The 20,074-nt window shown below is 43.3% G+C and overlaps 1 protein-coding gene across 3 annotated transcripts in view; it reads left to right on the forward strand.

Annotated features, from left to right (window-relative positions):
- The window catches only part of odad4 (outer dynein arm docking complex subunit 4), a 95,365-nt gene that overhangs the window by 964 nt on the left and 74,327 nt on the right, over positions 1–20,074 (forward strand). For all 3 annotated transcript variants that reach the window (XM_072561214.1, XM_072561215.1, XM_072561216.1), the window contains exons 2-9: positions 1,003–1,134; positions 6,045–6,198; positions 8,017–8,078; positions 9,243–9,411; positions 13,185–13,409; positions 13,958–14,165; positions 15,221–15,307; positions 19,838–20,034. In XM_072561214.1, the coding sequence (XP_072417315.1) occupies positions 1,003–1,134; positions 6,045–6,198; positions 8,017–8,078; positions 9,243–9,411; positions 13,185–13,409; positions 13,958–14,165; positions 15,221–15,307; positions 19,838–20,034 (1,234 nt within the window). The remainder of the gene's footprint in view (positions 1–1,002; positions 1,135–6,044; positions 6,199–8,016; positions 8,079–9,242; positions 9,412–13,184; positions 13,410–13,957; positions 14,166–15,220; positions 15,308–19,837; positions 20,035–20,074) is intronic.

Raw genomic sequence — 20,074 nt, forward strand, 5'->3', positions numbered from 1 at the left:
ACTTAGAGTTGCAGACCAAGTGTTGTGTGTCAAAGTTTGCACGTGACACTAAATTGAGTGGGACAGCAAAGTGTGCAGAGGAGGCAAATAGAATATTGCCCTTCATTGCTAGAGGGACAGAGTTTAAAAACGGAGAGGTTATGGTGCAACTGTATAGGGTGCTGGTGAAGCCACACCTGGAATACTGTGTATAGTTTTGATCTCCTTACTTGAGAAAGGGTGTAAAGGCCTTGGAGGGGGTGTAAAAGAAGGTCACCAGGTTGATTCTGGAGTTGAGAGGGTTGGCTTATAGGAGAGATGGAGTAGCCTGGTACCATACTCATTGGAATTGAGAAGAATGAGGGAAATGTTGAAAAATATAAGGTTATGAAGGTAATAAATAAGATAAAGGCAGGCAGACTGTTTCCTCTAGTGGAGGAAGCTAGAACTAGGGGGCATAGTCTCAAAACAAAGGGGACCAGAGTTCAGACTGAGCTGAGGAGGAACTTCTTCAGCCAAAGGGTTGTGAATCTGTGGAATTCCCTGCCCAATGCAGCAGTTGAGGCTACCTCGTTAAATGTTTTTAAGGCAAAGATCGATAGATTTATTTGAACAGTAAAATGCGTAAAGGTAATGGTGAGCGGGTGAATAAGTGGAGCTGAGTCAATGAAAAGATCAGCCATTATCTTATTGAATGGCGCATCAGACTCAAAGGGCTACTCCTGCTCTTGGTTCTTATTGAAGTACCCTGGAATATTTTGGTATTATGTGGTGATTGTGGAAAGTGTTTCTTTTAGGATTACTTCTGATCTCAATGAATGCATAAGGGAGAATTTTGAAGAATGCATTTTTCATGTGGATATTGTAGTTTTCTGTAATTCTATTGTTCCCAGTTCTGAGCCGAACCATTAACTCTGATTTCTGTCCACTGATGCTGCCAGACCTAATGAGCTTTTCCAGCAATTTCTGTTTTTGTTCCTGATTTACAGCATCACAGTCTTTTTGGTTTTTATTCTGTCACAGGCTCTTCAACAAGAACCAAAGAACAGGAACTGTCTGGTTGCCCGTTCCCGATGCTACCTGGCAATGGGAAACACTACGCTTGCTTTGAAGGATGCAGAGGCCTCCCAGTTGGGCAATAAGGAGTTCTATAAGGTAATCAATAGACAATAGACAATAGACAATAGATGTAGGAGTAGGCCATTCTGCCCTTCGAGCCTGCACCGCCATTCAATATGATCATGGCTGATCATTCCTAATCAGTATCCTGTTCCAGCCTTATCTCCATACCCCTTGACTCCACTATCTTTAAGAGCTCTATCCAATTCTTTCTTAAAAGAATCCAGAGACTGGGCCTCCACTGCCCTCTGGGGCAGAGCATTCCACACAGCCACCACTCTCTGGGTGAAGTAGTTTCTCCTCATCTCTGTCCTAAATGGTCTACCCCGTATTTTTAAGTTGTGTCCTCTGGTTCGACACTCCCCCATCAATGGAAATATGTTCCCTCCTGCCAGAGTGTCCAGTCCTTTCATAATCCTATACGTTTCAATCAGATCCCCTCTCAGTCTTCTAAACTCAAGGGTATACAAGCCCAGTCGCTTCAGTCTTTCCGTGTAAGGCAATCCTGCCATTCCAGGAATTGACCTCGTGAACCTACGCTGCACTCCCTCAATAGCCAGAATGTCTTTCCTCAAATTTGGAGACCAGAACTGTACACAGTACTCCAGGTGTGGTCTCACCAGGGCCCTGTACAGCTGCAGAAGCACCTCTTTGCTTCTATACTCAATCCCTCTTGTTATGAAGGCCAGCATGCTATTAGCCTTCTTCACGACCTGCTGTACCTGCATGCTTGCCTTCATTGACTGGTGGACAAGAACACCCAGATCTCTCTGAACAGCCCCTTTACCTAATTTGATACCATTGAGGTAGTAATCTGCCTTCCTGTTCTTGCCACCAAAGTGGATAACCAGACATTTATCCACATTAAACTGCATCTGCCATGCATCTGCCCACTCACCTAACTTGTCCAGGTCACCCTGTAATCCCCTAACATCCTCATCACATTTCACCCTACCACCTAGCTTTGTGTCATCAGCAAATTTGCTAATGTTATTGCTGATACCATCTTCTATATCATTTACATATATTGTAAAAAGCTGCGGTCCCAGCACGGATCCCTGCGGTACCCCACTGGTCACTGCCTGCCATTTCGAAATGGAGCCGTTAATCACTACCCTTTGTTTCCTATTAGCCAACCAATTCTCTATCCAATCTAGTACTTTGCCCCCAATCCCGTGCGCCCTAATTTTACTCACTAACCTCTTGTGTGGGACTTTATCAAAAGCTTTCTGAAAGTCCAGGTACACTACATCCACTGGATCTCCCTCGTCCATCTTCCGAGTTACATCCTCAAAAAATTCAAGAAGATTAGTCAAGCATGATTTCCCCTTCATAAGTCCATGCTGACTCTGTCCTATCCTGTTGCTATTATCCAGATGTGCCATAATTTCATCCTTTATAATAGACTCCAGCATCTTTCCCACCACTGAGGTCAGACTAACTGGTCTATAATTTCCTGCTTTCTCCCGCCCACCCTTCTTAAAAAGTGGCACAACATTAGCCGCCCTCCAATCCTCAGGAACCAACCCCGATTCTATTGAACTCTGGAAAATAATCACCAGCGCATCCACGATAATCCTGGTACAACAATTCATTAAGTGGATTCCTTCCCTTTGATGTTTCTTCAGTTTTGGCAATGCACCTTTTTTTGTCTTTAAAGAATCTTAGAATCACAGAAGAGCATGGGAGGAGGCCATTTGGTCCAGCAGATTTATGCCAGCTCTCTGCAAAAGTACCCCCCCACCCCACATATACGTGCACATGCACGTGCACACGCGCGCGCGCACACACATATTTCCCATGGTCCTGCAATGGAGCAAGAACAGAGCTGGATCAGATAGTCTGGAACAAAAGGTTGACAGGACAAGTTGTAGCTGAACAATGGGTTGCCTTCAGAAAGGGGCTTGTTTGAGTACAGTAAGGGTATATTCCCACAAGAGAGAAACGGAATACACCTCCAGAGCTCCCCAGATAACAAAGGAGATAGAGATTTAAACAATGAAGGAAAATGTCCTTACAATGGGGGTGAGATAGAAATTACAATCAAAAGGAATTCAGAAGACTTGGGACATTGTGGGGGGTGGGAGGGGGGTGGTGAATGGTGGTGATGAAAATTTACCTAATACAAATTAGTTAAATGAAGAGGGATTATGAGAAGGGATTGATGGTCAACATAAAGGAGAATGCCAAAGTATTCATGGACATGTCAATGGTAAAAGGAGTAGGCATGATTAGAAACCCCCAAAAATATTAAATGAATACTTTGCATTTGGTTTTACCAAGAGGTGGATACGAACTGGACATGGGCCAGTTTTCAAGGTTGTTAAGGAAGAAGTCTTTGACGGACTTAACGCTGACAAGGCACTGGGACCAGATTTTTTTTTATTCACTGTGGAATGGGCATCACTGGCTGGCCAGCATTTCTTGCCCATCCCTATTTGCCCTTGTGAAGGTGGTGGTGAGCTGCCATCTTGAACCACTGCAGTCCATGTGCTAAAAAGTGCATGGAAGGATTTTGAAGAACGTGAGAGTGGAAATTGCAAGGCGCTAGCCATATTATCTCAGTCTTCCCTCGACTCAGGCAGGTACTTGAAGATTGGAGAATTGCAGATATTATGTCCTTGAACAAAAACTGCAAGGATAATTCCAACAATTACAGACCTGTCAGTTTAGCTCTTAGGATGGAGAAACTCAAAACAATTATTTGGCTAAGAAACATCAGCCACATGAGAAATGATGTGTTGTTTATGAAGAGCCAGTATGGACTTCTAAAGGACAAGTTGTGTTTCACCAACTTGCTGGGGTTTTTGAAAGAGTCAATCAAGGTAATGCAATTGATGTGATGTACTTGGATTTTCAAAAGACATGTGATACAGTGGCACACAACAGACATGTGAGAAAAGTTGAAGCTCATGGAATTAAAGGGTCAGTAGATACAAAGTGATCCTGGATTCAAAACTGGCTAAGTAATAGGAACAAAGAGGAGCGATCAATGGCTAATTTTCATGCTGGATGAAGATTTGTATTGGAGTTTCCCAGGGTCTGGTATTACACCCTTGCTTTTCCTGAGGAGTGTGATGTGATGTATTTTAGTAGGAAGAACATGGACAGACCATGTGAAGAGAGAGGTACGCAAATGGCCTCCTTCTGCAATGGAACAATTCTGTGATTCTATAAGTTGCATGTTTCCGCAATGGAGAGTGATTGGAAGAAGGAATTCCAGCTGATTTTCCCACCTTAGCTTTTGTATCCAAGACAGTGAACCCATCATCACTGCTGTGCCAATTTAAATCAGCAACGACAAACCAGACGAAGTAATGTACCTGGAATGGCTCAAGTACTCATAGGGATATATTGTAAGTCTTGGGACATTGTGATGGAGCTGTCCTTGAATTTGGAATCTCTTTGGTGAAATGGGTTTTTTCAGTAGGTGGAGGGGGGAACATGTAGTGGTGTGAGACCTAACAAAGTCCTAGGAATGCATGACATTGATGCACTGTGCTGGGTACTGGCAAACAGAAATTTAAAAGCTTGTAATTCTTTATTAATGTGAATATAGGAGGTACCGTTAGTAATTTTGCAGATGACACCAAAATTGGAGGTGTAGTGGACAGTGACAAAGGTTACCTCAGAGTACAATGGGATCTTACTCAGATGAGCCAATGGGCTGAGAAGTGGCAGATGGAGTTTAATTCAGATAAATGCAAGGTGATGCAGTTTAGAAAAGCAAATCAGAGCAGGACTTATACGCTTAATGGTAAGGTCCAAGGGAGTGTTGCTGAACAAAGAGACCTTGGAGTGCAGGTTCATAGCTCCTTGAAAGTACAGTCTCAGGCAGATAGGATAGTGAAGAAGGTATTTGGTATGATTTCCTTTATTGGTCAGAGTATTGAATACAGGAGTTGGGAGGTCATGTTGCAGTTGTACCGGACATTGGTTAGGCCACGTTTGGAATATTGCTTGCAGTTCTGGTCTCCTTCCTATCAGAAGGATGTTGTGAAACTTGAAAGGGTTCAGAAAAGATTTAGAAGTATTTTGCCAGGGTTGGAGGGTTTGAGCTATAGGGAGAGGCTGAATAGGCTGGGGCTGTTTTCCCTGGAGCATCAGAGGCTGAGGGGAGACCTGATAGAATTTTATGAAATTATGAGGGGCATGGATAGGATAAATAGGCAAGGTCTTTTCCCTGGGGTGGGGGAGTCCAGAACTAGAGGGCATAGGTTTAGGGTAAGAGGGGAAAGATATAAGAGAAACCTGAGGGGCAGCTTTTTCACACAGAGGATGGTACGTGTATGGAATGAGCTGCCAGAAGAAGTGGTGGAGGCTGGTACAATTGCAACATTTAAAGGTATTTGGATGGGTATATGAATCAAAAGGGTTTGGAGGGATATGGGCCGGATGCTGGCAAATGGGACTAGATTAATTTAGGATATCTGGTCAGCATGGACAAGTTGGATCGACGGGTCTGTTGCCATGCTGTACATCTCTATGACTCTAATTTTGGGCGGCACGGTGGCACAGTGGTTAGCATTGCTGCCTCACAGCGCCAGAGACCCGGGTTCAATTCCCGCCTCAGGCGACTCTCTGTGTGGAGTTTGCACATTCTCCCCGTGTCTGCGTGGGTTTCCTCCGGGTGCTCCGGTTTCCTCCCACACTCCAAAGATGTGCAGGTCAGGTGAATTGGCCATGCTAAATTGCCCGTAGTGTTAGGTTAAGGGGTAGATGTAGATGTAGGGGTATGGGTGGGTTGCGCTTCGGCGGGGCGGTGTGGACTTGTTGGGCTGAAGGGCCTGTTTCCACACTGTAAGTAATCTAATCTAATCTAATCTAATCTAATTAAGGGTTTTGTGATGATAACAAATGCCGTGCACAGTTATGCAATTTTTATTGAAACCAATGTGCAAGTTTTAAAACCACAAAGGGAGTTATTCTTGTATTTTGTTTCTCAGGGCCTTTATCGGAAGGCTGAAAGCCTTTACGCTAAAGGTGAGTTTGAACTTGCATTAATGTTCTATCATCGAGGACATAAACTCCGTCCAGATGACCGGAATTTCCGCCTGGGAATTCAGAAAGCTCGGGAAGCAATCGACAATTCAGTTGGAAGTAAGTGTGTGTTTTGGGAAGGAATAGGTTCTGGTGTTCCCATCCTTCCCTTTCTCTCCATCTCTCTGATGTTAAAGCCAGGACTGAGCTCCACATGGAGCTGTTCACACAGAGGAAGCCACATAGATCATGTGACATAGGGGAATGAAGGGAATATAGACAAGGAAAGAGATGCTGGGGCAAGAAAACCCCTGGAGGGTGAAAAGGAGGGGTGTTTCAGAACAAAAATCAAAAGTGTTGGAACTCCTTAGCTGGTCTGGCAGCACCTCTGGAGTGAAACCTGTTAGTGTTTCAAGTCCTATATGACTCTTCTTCAAAACGGAATGAAAATGGGCATGCCTTTAATGGTTTTGCTTCCCAATTGATCATCTATGGGCGCTCCATCTGATTCAGGACAGGATAAAGGCGCCTTCTGATGCCAGTCCAATCAGAAATCTCAGCAATGACACTGTAGAAGCTGGGTGCTGCTGAGACAGCCAAATACTTCGACAGACTCTCAAACTGGAGATAGTTTTGGGCAGGTATTCACAAATAGTAACTTTGGGATGGCAGAGGGCAAAGGGCCCCACTGATCATTGGGGATTGCTGGATCTTGGTTCTGCCTTTCACACTTACAGCTCCCTCTCTTTGGTATGAATTCCCTGTCACTTGATGGTCTCCACTGAACTGCCACCATGTTACCAGCCGGGTATTTTATAATGTGACAATGCTATTGTTAGGGCCCCATAAAATAAGATCTCGACATGGGTAATGTGGCATTGAAAAAGTTTAACAGATGTTTGTTTCAGCTCCTCAGGTATGCATACTTTATAGTCACAGGCTATACAGTGTGCACTAATATTAACCTATTCCTTTACAAACAGTATCATTCTTTAATGAATATACCATGCTTTAAGAGGCACCCATTAAGATGAAGTTTGATACTGATATGCCCTCAGGTTTCAAGCTATGATATTAGTTTAACCAAGGTGATAATATTACAAACAACCCTTTTTAAAGTGTTCTGAATACTGACAATGGAATATAACACAACACTTCCTTCCCACACAGCCGCCGTCCCCCCAAACCCCACCTGCCTCAAGGAGTTAGCCTCCATGCAACTGGCACCCACTTGGAGGCACCCTATTTCTGGCAAAACACCAGCTTCCCCACATAACAATAACATTTCGGGGATTCATTGTGCAAACTGCTCCACAGTAGCCTCTCCCATTTCCCATCTTGACCAACCTCCAGGTCACTGCTAGGAAACAGCCCTGAGAGTGAGGACAACACTCCCAACTCGTACAGGCCTGACCCAGTGCCCAAAACCTCCACAGCTTCTCTCTCTCTTTCTCTCTCTCCCCCTGCCACATCCCACCTCACCCCATAGATGCTGACAGATGTGCTGAGTTTTCTCACCATTTTCTAATTTATCTCAGGATTCTAGCACTGGCAGTCTTTTTCTTTTGCAGTTGATGCATTAAGTGGTTTTTGAAATCAAGAACGTGGTAGTGTGATGGAGGGAGTTAGGAAAAGGGCAAGAGCGATCTCCTGCTCTTAAGGTCATGAGAGATCAAATAAAGGGTCTAGAATTTGGGGAATCTTACAAAGGCAGTGAGTGACTGAAAATCAGAAGGTTCAGTCTCTACATGGTCACATGGAGGACCAAGTTGACCATCACTTCAATCTCATAGAATTAACATAAGACAGCCCTATGCTGTTTGACCTGAACTGCAAGCAGCTGGGGACCAGCAACCAAGTAATATTAACTCAGAGCCCTGAGCCACTGTCTCCCAACAAGAATACTCAGTAATTTTCTAATTCATTTAATTCCTACAGGCCCTTCCTCAGTGAAGCTTGAAACTAGAGGTGACCTGTCCTTCTTTTACAGAAGAGAGGAGGTGAGCAGCTTTAATTGGGACAAAATAGCTGGACTGACTCTGGAATTCACAAGGGTTATAAAAATAATTTCTCTACATGGATCAAGGTAGCAGGCTGGAGTCACTATTAGGGTTTCAGGGATGTAGGAAGAAATTGGGGTTAAGAGATGGTAAGATTGTCACGTATTTCTTGGAACAGAGAGTCAGGTCAATATTTATTGTCCTTCACTAATTGCCCTTAAGAACATGATAATCAGTCCATGCGAGTCATAGCTTTCCCCAGCAGTTTTAATACAACTGAGTGGTTTGCTAGATTATTTCAGAGAGCTGTCAAGAGTCAATCACATTGTTGTGGGTCTGGACTCCCATGTCGGCCAGACCGGGTAAGGACAGCAGATTTCCGACCCTAAATGACATTAGTGAACCAGGTGGATTTTTATGAAGACCCAACAGTTTCATGGTCATCATGAAGGACACAAAGTTTTCATTCTGGATATACTTAGTTTACGGTTGTACAGGGTGTTGGTGAGGCCTTTTCTGGAGTGCTGTGTGTAATTCTGGTCACTCTGCTATGGGAAGAATATTATTAAATTGGAGAGGGTTCAGAAAAGATTTACCAGGATGTTGCTGGGAATGGAGTGTTTGAGATATAAAAATAATCTGGAAAGGCTAGGACGTTTTTCATTAGTGTCGGAGGTTGAGGGGTGACCTTATTGAGGTTTATGAAATCATGAGGGGCATGGATAAGGTGAATGACTTGGGTCTTTTCCCTAGAATGGGGGAGTTCAAAACTAGGGGACATTTTTTAAGGTGAGAGGAGAAAGATTTAAAAAGGACATGAGGATCAACATTTTTACACAGGATTGTTTGTGCCAGAGAAAGTGATGGATGCAGGTACAGTTACAACATTTTAAAAGACTTTTGGATAAATGTATGACTAAGAAATGTTTGGAGGGATATGGGCCAAGTGCAGGCAAGTGGGACTAGTTTAGTTTAGGAACATTGTTGGCATAGACTGGTTGGACTGAAGGGTCTGTTTCTGTGCTGTATGACTCCAAGACTCTATGACATTGAATTTATATTAACCAGATGCTGTGTTGAGATTTAAACTGCGATCTTGTTTAGTTCTATTGTTACTCCAGGACAGTGAGAGCAGACTGATCCCAATTTCTATCTCTCATTAAGAAAGTCCTACCAAAAACCAAATCTCAATTGCGAAGGCAGAAGTTAAACCTGAAGCAGCAGAGTATGAAAACTGAACAGGATGCACCGAAAACCAATAAAACAGTGCGAGTGCTTCTGGGAGAGCTATATGGGGACAAGGAGTACCTGGAGAATCTGCTCCTAGACAAAGGTAAAGATTCACTGTCTGTATAAATTCACTAATAAGAAGCTAATCAGTTCAGTTGTTCACTGTTCGATCTGCCCACCTGTGTGAACATTATGAAGTGACTTTACGACCATCAGATGTAGCACCAGGAGCTGGAGCCTGGAGTTAATCTTTATTTGTAAGTAGGTTGATTGTGGTGCTGCAACAAACTCTGAGAGTTGAATCCACCAACTCAGCGCACCCTCTGGTCAAACTGGAAGGTCCTCTACTCTTTGTGGTAGACGTCCACACCCCACAACAGCCCTCACCCTCCACCACCCCCATGTCCTCCACCCTTTACTGTACAGTCATTGGGCCCCAACATCAATATTCTCACCCCTCTCTATGTCTGGGACCTCCTCCAGCCTCACCCTTTCATTTGTTGTGTTGGTCCCAGATACTAGAGGTCTCTCAGGATAAACCCAAACCCTCCCCACTTCTATGTCTGACATTTAAAGCAAGACCTTTCCATAATTATTATTTGTCCCAGTTAATTTCCTCCCAAGGGAATAACTTCTCTCTCCCTGGGAGGGAGGCCTACACCTTCATTTGTGCTGACTTTCAGTGAGATCAGTTTGTACTCTCAGGAGGATCATCCACCCATCCATAGTCTATAATAGGCTACATTCTCAATAGAAACAAATTACTGCAGATGCTGGAATCTCTCCTGAAGACAACAAATGCTGAGATCACAGTGGGTCAGGCAGTATCCATGGAGATAGAAAGTAAGCTAATGTTTCGAGTCTATTTATGATATAGTTTGTGGGGGGAGCACACCCACGGGGCCTGGGGGTAGTGGATGTAGATGGCCAAGAACAAAAGACGTTGATAGTTCAGATTAAGTGATTGGAATCATTCTCACACATTCTGACCTCATAATCTGAAGTATCAACATCGTTTATTCACCAGCTCTCTACACCCACTACCACCAGGCCCCGCGCGCTCTCCTCCCGCAACTACAGCATAAATGCCATCCCTTCCACACATCATTTCAGCTCTGATGAAGAGTCATCTAGACTCGAAATGTTAGCTTGCTCTCTGTCCATGGATGCTGCCTGAACTGCTGTGATCTCCAGCATTTGTTGTTTTCAGTTACATTCTCAGTGACCCAGCCAACATTTATTCCTCAATAACCACCTAATCATCACCTAGAGCAAATGATCAGGTTATTACTTAATCACTATTTATGGAATGTTGCTCTGCACTGATTGGCTGCCACGCTTCCTACACTGCAACAATCACTGCACTTCCAAGAGTACTTTGCTGACTATAAAGCACTTTGAAATATTCTGAGGTGTGAAAGGTGCCACATAAATGCAAGTTGCTGCAGGCGGTCACACGCCACTAGTGGGAGCTCCAGTCCATCTAAAAACAACAAACCTTTCACAATTTTAAATAAACTTTCAAATTGTCACAGAGTCACAGAGATGTACAGCATGGAAACAGACCCTTCAGTCCAACCCGTCCATGCCGACCAGATATCCCAACCCAATCTAGTCCCACCTGCCAGCACCCAGCCCATATCCCTCCAAACCCTTCCTATTCATATACCCATCCAAATGCCTCTTAAATGTTGCAATTGTACCAGCCTCCACCACTTCCTCTGGCAGCTCATTCCATACATGTACCAACCTCTGTGTGAAAAAGTTGCTCCTTAGGTCTCTTTTATTTCTTTCCCCTCTCACCGTAAACCTATACCCTCTGGACTCCCCCCACCCCAGGGAAAAGACTTTGTCACTTTATCCTATCCATTCCCATCATGATTTTATTCTTCACTATCCTATCTACCTGCGACTCCACTTTCAAGGAGCTATGAACCTGCACTCCAAGGTCTCTTTGTTCAGCAACACTCCCCACGACCTTACCATTAAGTGTATCAGTCCTGCTAAGATTTGCTTTTGCAAAATGCAGCACCTCACATTTATCTAAATTAAAGTCTATCTGCCACTCCTCAGCTGATTGGCCCATTTGATTAAGATCCCATTGTAATCTGAGGTAACCTTCTTTGCTGTCCACTGCACCTCCAATTTTGGTGTCATCTGAAACTTACTAACTATACCTCTTATGCTCGCATCCAAATCATTTATATAAATGATAAAAAATAGTGGGCCTAGCACTGATCCTTGTGGCACTCCACTGGTCACAGGCCTCCAGTCTGAAAACAACCCTCTACCACCACTCTCTGTCTTCTACCTTTGAGCCAATTCTGTATCCAGATGGCTAGCTCTCCCTGTATTCCATGAGATCTAACCTTGCTAACCAGTCTCCCATGGGGAACCTTGTCAAAAGCCTTATTGAAGTCCATACAGATCACACCCACTGCTCTGCCCTCATCAATCCTCATTGATACTTCTTCAAAAAACTCAATCAAGTTTGTGAGACATGATTGTTGAGCATGAAGAGGTTCTGTGAGGAGCAGGCTGGAAGGCTTATTGCCCTGAACATCAGTGTTAATGATTCAAATGGCTGTCACCAAGAGGAGGCTTGGAGAGAGGGTCCAGTGCTTCCCCACACAGACTGAGGAAAGTATCCCCTTCTCTGCTGCCCCCAACACCAACCACCCAGTCTATCAGCTGCTTTTGGAAGGGGAGGACTAGATAGAAGGTTGAGTCCCTTCCTGTTCTGCTTGTCTGGCAGAGCCTGCACACCAAAACAACCAAACAAAGGTAATCCTAAAAATGCCTCCCTTGACTCAGGACCACTCGGGTTCAGGAAGGCCCCAACCTGCAGAAAACTCTGCTGTTACTTGATCTCACCTCGGACAGGTGTAGTAGAGGGGGCACAATTTACCTCAGTACCCCAGCGCTGAGGGAGAGGGGGATTAATGAGTGCTTAGTGGGATAACCAGTTCCTCCTTGAAGTCACTGTCACAATCTCTGTTATATCAGAGAACACAGGAGAAGCTCAGCAGGGCTGGCACCATCCACAGAGAGAGAAACACAGTTAAAGCGCCAAGCCCTGTATGACGCTTCTTCAGAACTGTCCAGTCACATGCTGCCAAAACTGCTGAGTGTTATCCAGCATTTTCCTGGTTAGCTCTCGGTTTCTAGAATCCACAGGACTTTTCTATTAAATTGTAACTATTTGCTAACAAACAATATCTTATTAAATACAAAGGCCTCTTCTAGTGAGACCAGGAATCATAGAATCTCTACAATATGGAAACAGGCCATTTGGCCCAACAAGTCCATACCGACCTTCCGAAGAGTAACCCACCCAGACCTATTCACCTACCCTATTATTCTACATTTACCCTGACTAGTGCACCTAACCTACACATCCCTGAACACTATAGATAATTTAGCATGTCCAACTCACCTAACCTGCACACCTTTGGACTGTGGGAGGAAATCAGAGCACCTGGAGGAAACCCACACAGACACGGGCAGAATACGCAAACTCCATATAGACAGTTGTCTGAGGATGGAATTGAACCCAGGTCCCTGACGCTGTGAGGCATCAGTGCTAACCACTGAGCCACCCTCTCCCACACTAGACCTAACAGGCCCTTCAGTCTCTGACCCTTAGGAAGGATGATGGCAGCAACCTTCATGGCGGGCAGCAGCAGCTCATAAAGTAACGTGGGCTGGTCCTGCCCTTCCAATAGAGACATTCCGGGAGAAGTAGAGAGAGTGAGGGCTTGAGGAAGGGGGAAGGTTGGTAGGTAGTGGTGGGGGTGAATTTGTTGTAAGAATTGTTGACGCCTTTTCCTTATTGTGAGATTGACAGACCAAGATGTTCCCCATCCTTCTTTTCAGAACTGATGAAAACCAACACAGAAAGTGGAGGCACCATCCAGGAACTGATCGTGAACGGGATCACATTCCTGGATACACGCACTGAGTTCTGGAGGCAGCAGAAACCAATCTTCGCCCGAGAGCGTGAGCAGCGAATAAAGGCACAAAGCTGGAAAACCCAAAGGAAGCAAGCTGAGACAGAGCAAACAACCTTCATCCTCCAGCGCATGGAGGAGATCGACATGTGTATGTGAGAATGACAACTCCTGAAAAAGATCGTTCATTGTTGCAGTAGGAATTTTCACTAGAATGAATCTCCCACTACAGGCACCTTAGTAACATGTAATGGGGTCAGGTATATTAATCTCACTCTCTGCCAAACTGTTAGGACAGGGACAGCACAGGGTTAGATACAGAGTAAAGCTCTCTCTACAATGTCTCCACATCCTGAGACAGGGACAGCCCAGGGTTAGCTACAGCATAAAACGCCCTCTACACTGTCTCCATCAAACACTCCCATGACAGGGATAGCATAGGGTTAGGTACAGAGTAAAGCTCCCTCTGCATTGCCCCATTAAAAACAGGACAGGTATCATTTATCTGTGTTCTGAACCGTATGAACCACCAAGTCCCAGGGGTGACCCACGCTCAGTGCCGAGTCGATAGGGTGAGTGATCAAAAGCTGGTGATTACTGCTTTAAAAGTCATGAGTGAGGCTGATGTGTGAGGATGGTATAAATGAATGATGTGCCTTGAGGCTCACTCACTTTCATTTTTGCCTTGTGTTTGCTCAGTGTTGGCTGATGGTTATCCTGAGGAATGTAAGACTAAGGCCATGGAATTGGTGCAAATTGTGAAAGAGTGGTCACAGAGAGAGGTTCCTAACAAGGCTGAATTCCTGGGAAACCTGTATAACGTCATCGGGCTCGCCCAAGTTGAGCTGGGAGAATTTGAGGATGCTCTGACAAGTCATCAGAAAGACCTGCAAATTGCCAGGAAATTGTGAGTGTAATCCATTGCTTGTTACTGCTTCCAAACCATCCAGGTAGCCAAACAGTGAAGGATAGAACTGGAGGTGATTTAAACTTATTCTATTTACAGAGACACACATTACTAATGTGCAACTCCTAATGCAACTAGCAGTTTCTACCTGTATAGGAGCACAAGAGTATCCTTAGTCAATGATATCTTCCTGAATACAACAAAACACCTGATTAATGCACAATTAACAACAAGCTTGAAACCCCAACTCTGGAGTTGGGTTCAGTTTTCCACAAAAACAATACTGACACAGTGTCCCACAGCAGAGGCCTACACTTCCTCATGGTTTATCTGATTTTGAAGCGGATGATGTAGCCACTGTTGGGCATTTCCTGAGGGATTGGGATGAGGGCATGGGAAAGGGAGGAAAGGGGGAGGTAAAATCCAGTCTTCTTCATTATCACTGTGAACCCTGTCAGAAAGTATTGAGTTGAAAGGGCAGGTTGAATCTCACAGTCTAGACTCAGAAAGAAATGTTGATCAGCTGATGGAGCTGGGAGAGGGAAACTGATGCCAATAGTGATAGAACAAAACAAAAGGCTCCTTTTAGCGGGAACAAAAACATAAAATACGTACTGTTTTCAAATCCTTCAATGGCTTTGCCTCTTCCTATCTCTCCAATCCTTTGTGAATGTAGCTGTGTGTCCAACCCTCTGTCCCAGGACGTGTGACTCAGTGATAAACCTTTTTTTCTGATGAAGTGCTGATAAAGTAGTTTTATTATGTGAAGGCATTGTATAAATGTTGCTGTTGACAGTTCTCAGTATGTCTTGCGGCTCTATACTGCCAGTGCAGCAGCTGAATGCAAGTCGATGGTGGGCAGAAAACCAGAGGTTCCCGGCTTCGGGATTGAGAGCAGGGCTGACCAAAAGACTGAAAGTACCTGCCTGACTCTGAGCATGGTAATGAGGCTCAAATCCAGCAACTCAACCTGAACAATTGGACAGAATTAAGATAATTAAAAATAGCATTACAAAGAAGTACTTCCTCATCATTGTTTTTATAATTGTAAACAGTGACAACTTAGAAGCAAAATCAAGAGCCCTCGACAACATCGGCAGAGTGTACGCAAGGATCGGTGAATTTTCAAAGGCTGTGGAGGTGTAAGTATAAGGCTTGGTGTTGAGATGCCTATAAGGAATAACCTGGAATCCCATCGACAGGTGTGTCTGGTTCCAAATTCTGAAGGTATTTTGCTTGGGAACAGGATCTTGTACGGGGATGGGTAAACTCCTGCCTGACGCTTAGTCCTGGTACAAGACTTCATATAATCATAGGTTGTATTCTAGTGAAGGTGGAAGGGTAGAGTCCATTATTATAAGCATCCTACCCACCTGACTTGAGTTTAAGGCTGTACGGCAAAGGTACTGCAGTATCCAGAGAGCAAGGTATCGATGTGACACTACACTTCCAGCTTATGTTGAAGCATGAGTGCCCTTGGCATTTTTGGGTAAAGCACTGAGTCCAACATTGATTTCTCACCTAACACACTTGTTTTTGGAATCTCATTGTGTGAATAGTTACCCACATATTGATAGCCAATTGCTGTGACCTGTTTCTGATGTGATGAAGAGGAATATCAATGAGAGATTTCTCACTCTCAAGTTCAGGGCTTCCCAAAGTGGAGGTTGGGACCTCAAATGGGCTCATGAGTTGGAATTTTAGGGTTTTGTGGTATCTGCTATGAATATAGTAGTAGCTGTCCTCCTGTTTTTGCTCTCTTTGCCCATCTAGCCAGTTCTCACTGAGGGATTAAGACAATTTCCAAGCATTGATTTGGGGTCACAATAGGAAAATGTTTGGGAAACATTGGAATCCAACCATCCAGCATTAAATGATTAAAAAAAATTTTAAACAGATCCTTTTCCTTTTTATGTTGATGATTCCAGATTAAAAGGTGAAATCACTACAGTCCTGCTTTCTGATTAATGATGGTTTAACCTGAGGGTCTCCATACCTCAAGCAAGTGAAGAGGTTGAGAAGGAGAATCCTTCACAGTAACTGCAGCTGGTGGGAATTGAAACCACAACATGGGCATCACTCTGTATCACCAACTAGCCATCCAACCAACCAACTGAGCTAACTGACTTCCATTGTCCAGGTTTGCTGTCACAGTACATAGTGAAGCTGGAAGCAGAAAGTTGGAAAGCAACATTAATAAATGGCATGAGAGAGAAACAATCTAGCAGCTGCAGTGTAGGAAATATAAAGTTATCCATTTTTGGATGTCAAGAAAGAGCAAAGTATTTTCTTAATAGTGAGAAACCAGAAATAATAGCGAAGTAGAGATTTCAGGGTTTCTTTCAAGTGTGGAGTTTACTAAAAAACTGTTATCAAGTAAAAGAGATAATATAAGATTATTGGCCTAAACCTTAAGGGCAGTGGATTGCAAAGGGAGTAGAGATGGCTGAACAGAGATGAGGAAACGTCTTTTCCTCTCAGAGAAAATTCTTTGAAACTTCCTTCCTCAAAGGCAATCGATGCAGAATCTTTAAATATTTCTAAGGCTGAGGTAGGTAGATTCTTGAAGAGCAAGGGGATGAAAGATTATCAAGGGATATGCAACAATGTAGAGTTGAGCTTAAAATCAGATGAATCATGGTCTTGGTGAATGGTGGAGCAGGCTTGAAGGACTGAGTAGTATCCTTTTGCTCCATGTGTTTGTAAGGATGGAATTTGCTTTCACTTCTTTGAAACTCTGTGGACACCCGATTTCATCTTACCTTTGAGTTCTGCACCTCAGGAAGAACTACTGGTCTAGGAGTGGGACAGATTGACCAGAATGATCATGGGTCTCTGGTTATGAGTTTGCATTGATTAGGGTGGTGTTTCCTTGAATATAGAAGATTGAGGGGACATCTAATCGAGGTGGTGTAGATGATGAAAGGAAGTAATAGTTGTTGGTAGAGAGAAAATGTTTCCTCTGGTGATAGGGGAGGGGATGTCCAGAAAGAGGGACAAAATATTAAAATTACAACCAGGTTATTCAGGGGTGATGTCATTAAACACTTTTTCATACAAAGAGGGGTGAAATCTGTAACTCTCTCCCCTTGGGGTTAAAGGACAGTTTGTTTGAGATGGAGGATTGTGGTCAGTTGGAAATTTCAGAACAGAGATTGATTGATTTTTTTTGAGACAGGGTGTTGTGTTTCAAAACCAAAGAAAGGTCAATGAAATTAAGATTCAGATCAGGTAAGGTCTAATTAAATGGGGGAGCAAGCTTGAGGAGTTGAATAGCCTTCCTTTGTTTTTATGTTTGGGGTGTTAGCGGTGGTCTAGCGGTAATGTCCTTGAACCAGTCATGTAAGCCAATGCTCTAAGGATAGGGTTCAAATCCCAGATGATTGAACTTAAATTCAAAAACTAGCCTAATGACAACCTAGTGATTGTTATAAAAACCCATCTGGATCATTACTGCCCTTTAGGAAAGGAAATCTCTCATCCTTACCTGGTCTGGTCAACATGTGATTCCAGGGATATAGCAATGTGGTTGACTCTTAACTGCCCTCTGGGCAATAAATGTTTGCCCAGCCAGCAACACCCGCCATCCAATAAATGAGCAGAACAAAACCAATAACTATGGGATTCTAGTTTTCTTGAAAAGGCTGGGCTTATTGTTATCACTGGAGTAGACCATTATTCAGCTCCTCGAGCCAGTTTTGCTATTTACAGAGATCCTGCCTGATCTTAACCTCATTCCATGTACTTGCCTTTGGCTCATGTCCCTTAATACCTTTGTTTAACAAAACTTTACCTATCTCAGATTTAAAATTAACAACTGATCCAGTGTCCACTGCCATTTGTGGAAAGCATTCCAAACCCCTCCCACCCTTTGTCTGTAGAAATGCTTCCTGACATCTCTCCTGAACGGTCTGGCCCTAATTCTCAGACTTTGATCTTCATTCTAGAATCTCCAGCTAGTAGAAATCATTTATCTTTATCTACTCTGTCTTATCCTGTTAATATCTTGAAGACTTCTATCAGATCACCCCTTAAACTTCTAAGTACATGAGGTCTCTTGCTATTGAGTTTGTGCACTTAAGTAGATTAGCCATTATGCCAGAACACTGGTCTATGGTTTTGTGCAGCACTTTAACATAGCAACGGGAAAATCCCCGTATTATGCTCCATGAATTGATCTCAGCTGGTGTGTAGAAATATTACTCAGCACTTTAGACTATGAAAAGGCAAAATCAATCAGGATTCCATCCCCCAATGATTCTGACCAAAAAGCATTTATCTGTGTGGATCATCAGACAGGGCAAAGGTAGTAAGGGATATGAACCAAAGGCAAGTACATGGAGTGAGGTTATAGATCAGCCATGATCTCTATAAATAGTGAAAGAGATGATGATACAATGTCTTTAAGAGGTATATTTTGTCATGGATCTTTTATGAAAAGAGGTTGAGACAGAGGTGTTGAGGGGCTGTTCCAATCCAATAAAGTAAACAGCTTGTGAAGGTGTGGGTTTTTATAAATAGAAACAGCATGAATGGGTGGAGTCAGGCTCCCACAGAATCAGGTTTTCATTTAACTTTCAGTAGTTGTTGGGGTTATGAAGCTGTCATAGATCTCACTCTGCTGCAGCAAAAGGCTTGAGCTCTCTTTCTCTGCCAGAATTTTTTCTTCATGTTCTTTCCTCCTGGATTAGAGACACATTGCATGTGAGACAATCTATTTTACTGAATTTGCCTTTACCAATGCTGTCTTTATGGGATGTTACTATAATGGAACAGTTGCTGTTTAGTAATTAAGTAATCTGTTATGGTTAAGTTTTCCACTAGAGTTTAAGTTATACTAACCGTTCTTTCTTGTGTTTATATTATAACTGTAGATGAAGAATAAAGTCTGTTTTGCTTAAAGACAAGTAGTGTGACCAATCAAATTACATGTAGAACGCAGCACCTTACACTTGCCTTTAAATATGATAAAAGTTAGGATCTCGCTATCTCGTTGACATATTTAAAGGGGGGTTTGGTCTGGTCCAAAACAGACATGATTTGATTGAAAGATATAAGATCCTGAGAAGTAAATGAGGAAATTATATTTCATTTTATGAAGAATTGAGGACTAGAGGTCACTGTTGAAAGATTAGGAGCAGCTCATTTAAGAAATTAGGCAAAAAATATCCTGACAATCTTTGAAACTCTCTTCCTGATAGGGCATCAGAAGTAAAGTCTCTGAATATTTTTCAGTCCAAGGGAGATAAGTTCTTGTTATGTGAGGAGTTGAAAGGTTATCAGAGGCATGTGAAAATGTGGGGTAATTGAATCAGCCATGATTTTATCAAATGGTGGAGCAGACTCAAACAGAAGAATGGCCAATCCTTGTTCATATATTCATATGTAGAACCAGAGCCAATGAGGAGAGTGCCCCAGTTTCCTTGACTGAGAGCACCTACCCAGGGGAGACTAAAGACTAAAATTTGAACCTTTTCTAGTCTCTGTAGCTGAGTACCACAGTCTGCTAGTTCCAACACACACAGGGAAAGTCTGTGTGGTTTCTTTATGTTTCCATGTCAGGCAGCATTAACTGAGCTGCTGATTGTTGTTCATTTTACCAAATTAAAAATTATCCTTTTAAAACTACCTGCTTTTGGGAAACTGCATCATTTTATTTGGGATTTTGACAGTTGGTCAGAGAAGGAACCTCTAACAAAAACCCACCTTGAACGTACTTGGCTCTTCCACGAGATTGGGCGATGCCACCTGGAACTCGGCAACAACGTGGAAGCTCGAGATTACGGTCTGAAGGCTTTGGCATCGGCGCAAAAGACGGGAGATGAAGAGTGGAAAATGAACGCCAATGTACTTGTGGCACAGGCTGAACGTAAGATGGAATATTTTGCAAAGTCTTTCCCAAAATCAAA

Source organism: Chiloscyllium punctatum, chromosome 42 (assembly GCF_047496795.1).
Source record: "Chiloscyllium punctatum isolate Juve2018m chromosome 42, sChiPun1.3, whole genome shotgun sequence".
Taxonomy (NCBI): domain Eukaryota; kingdom Metazoa; phylum Chordata; class Chondrichthyes; order Orectolobiformes; family Hemiscylliidae; genus Chiloscyllium; species Chiloscyllium punctatum.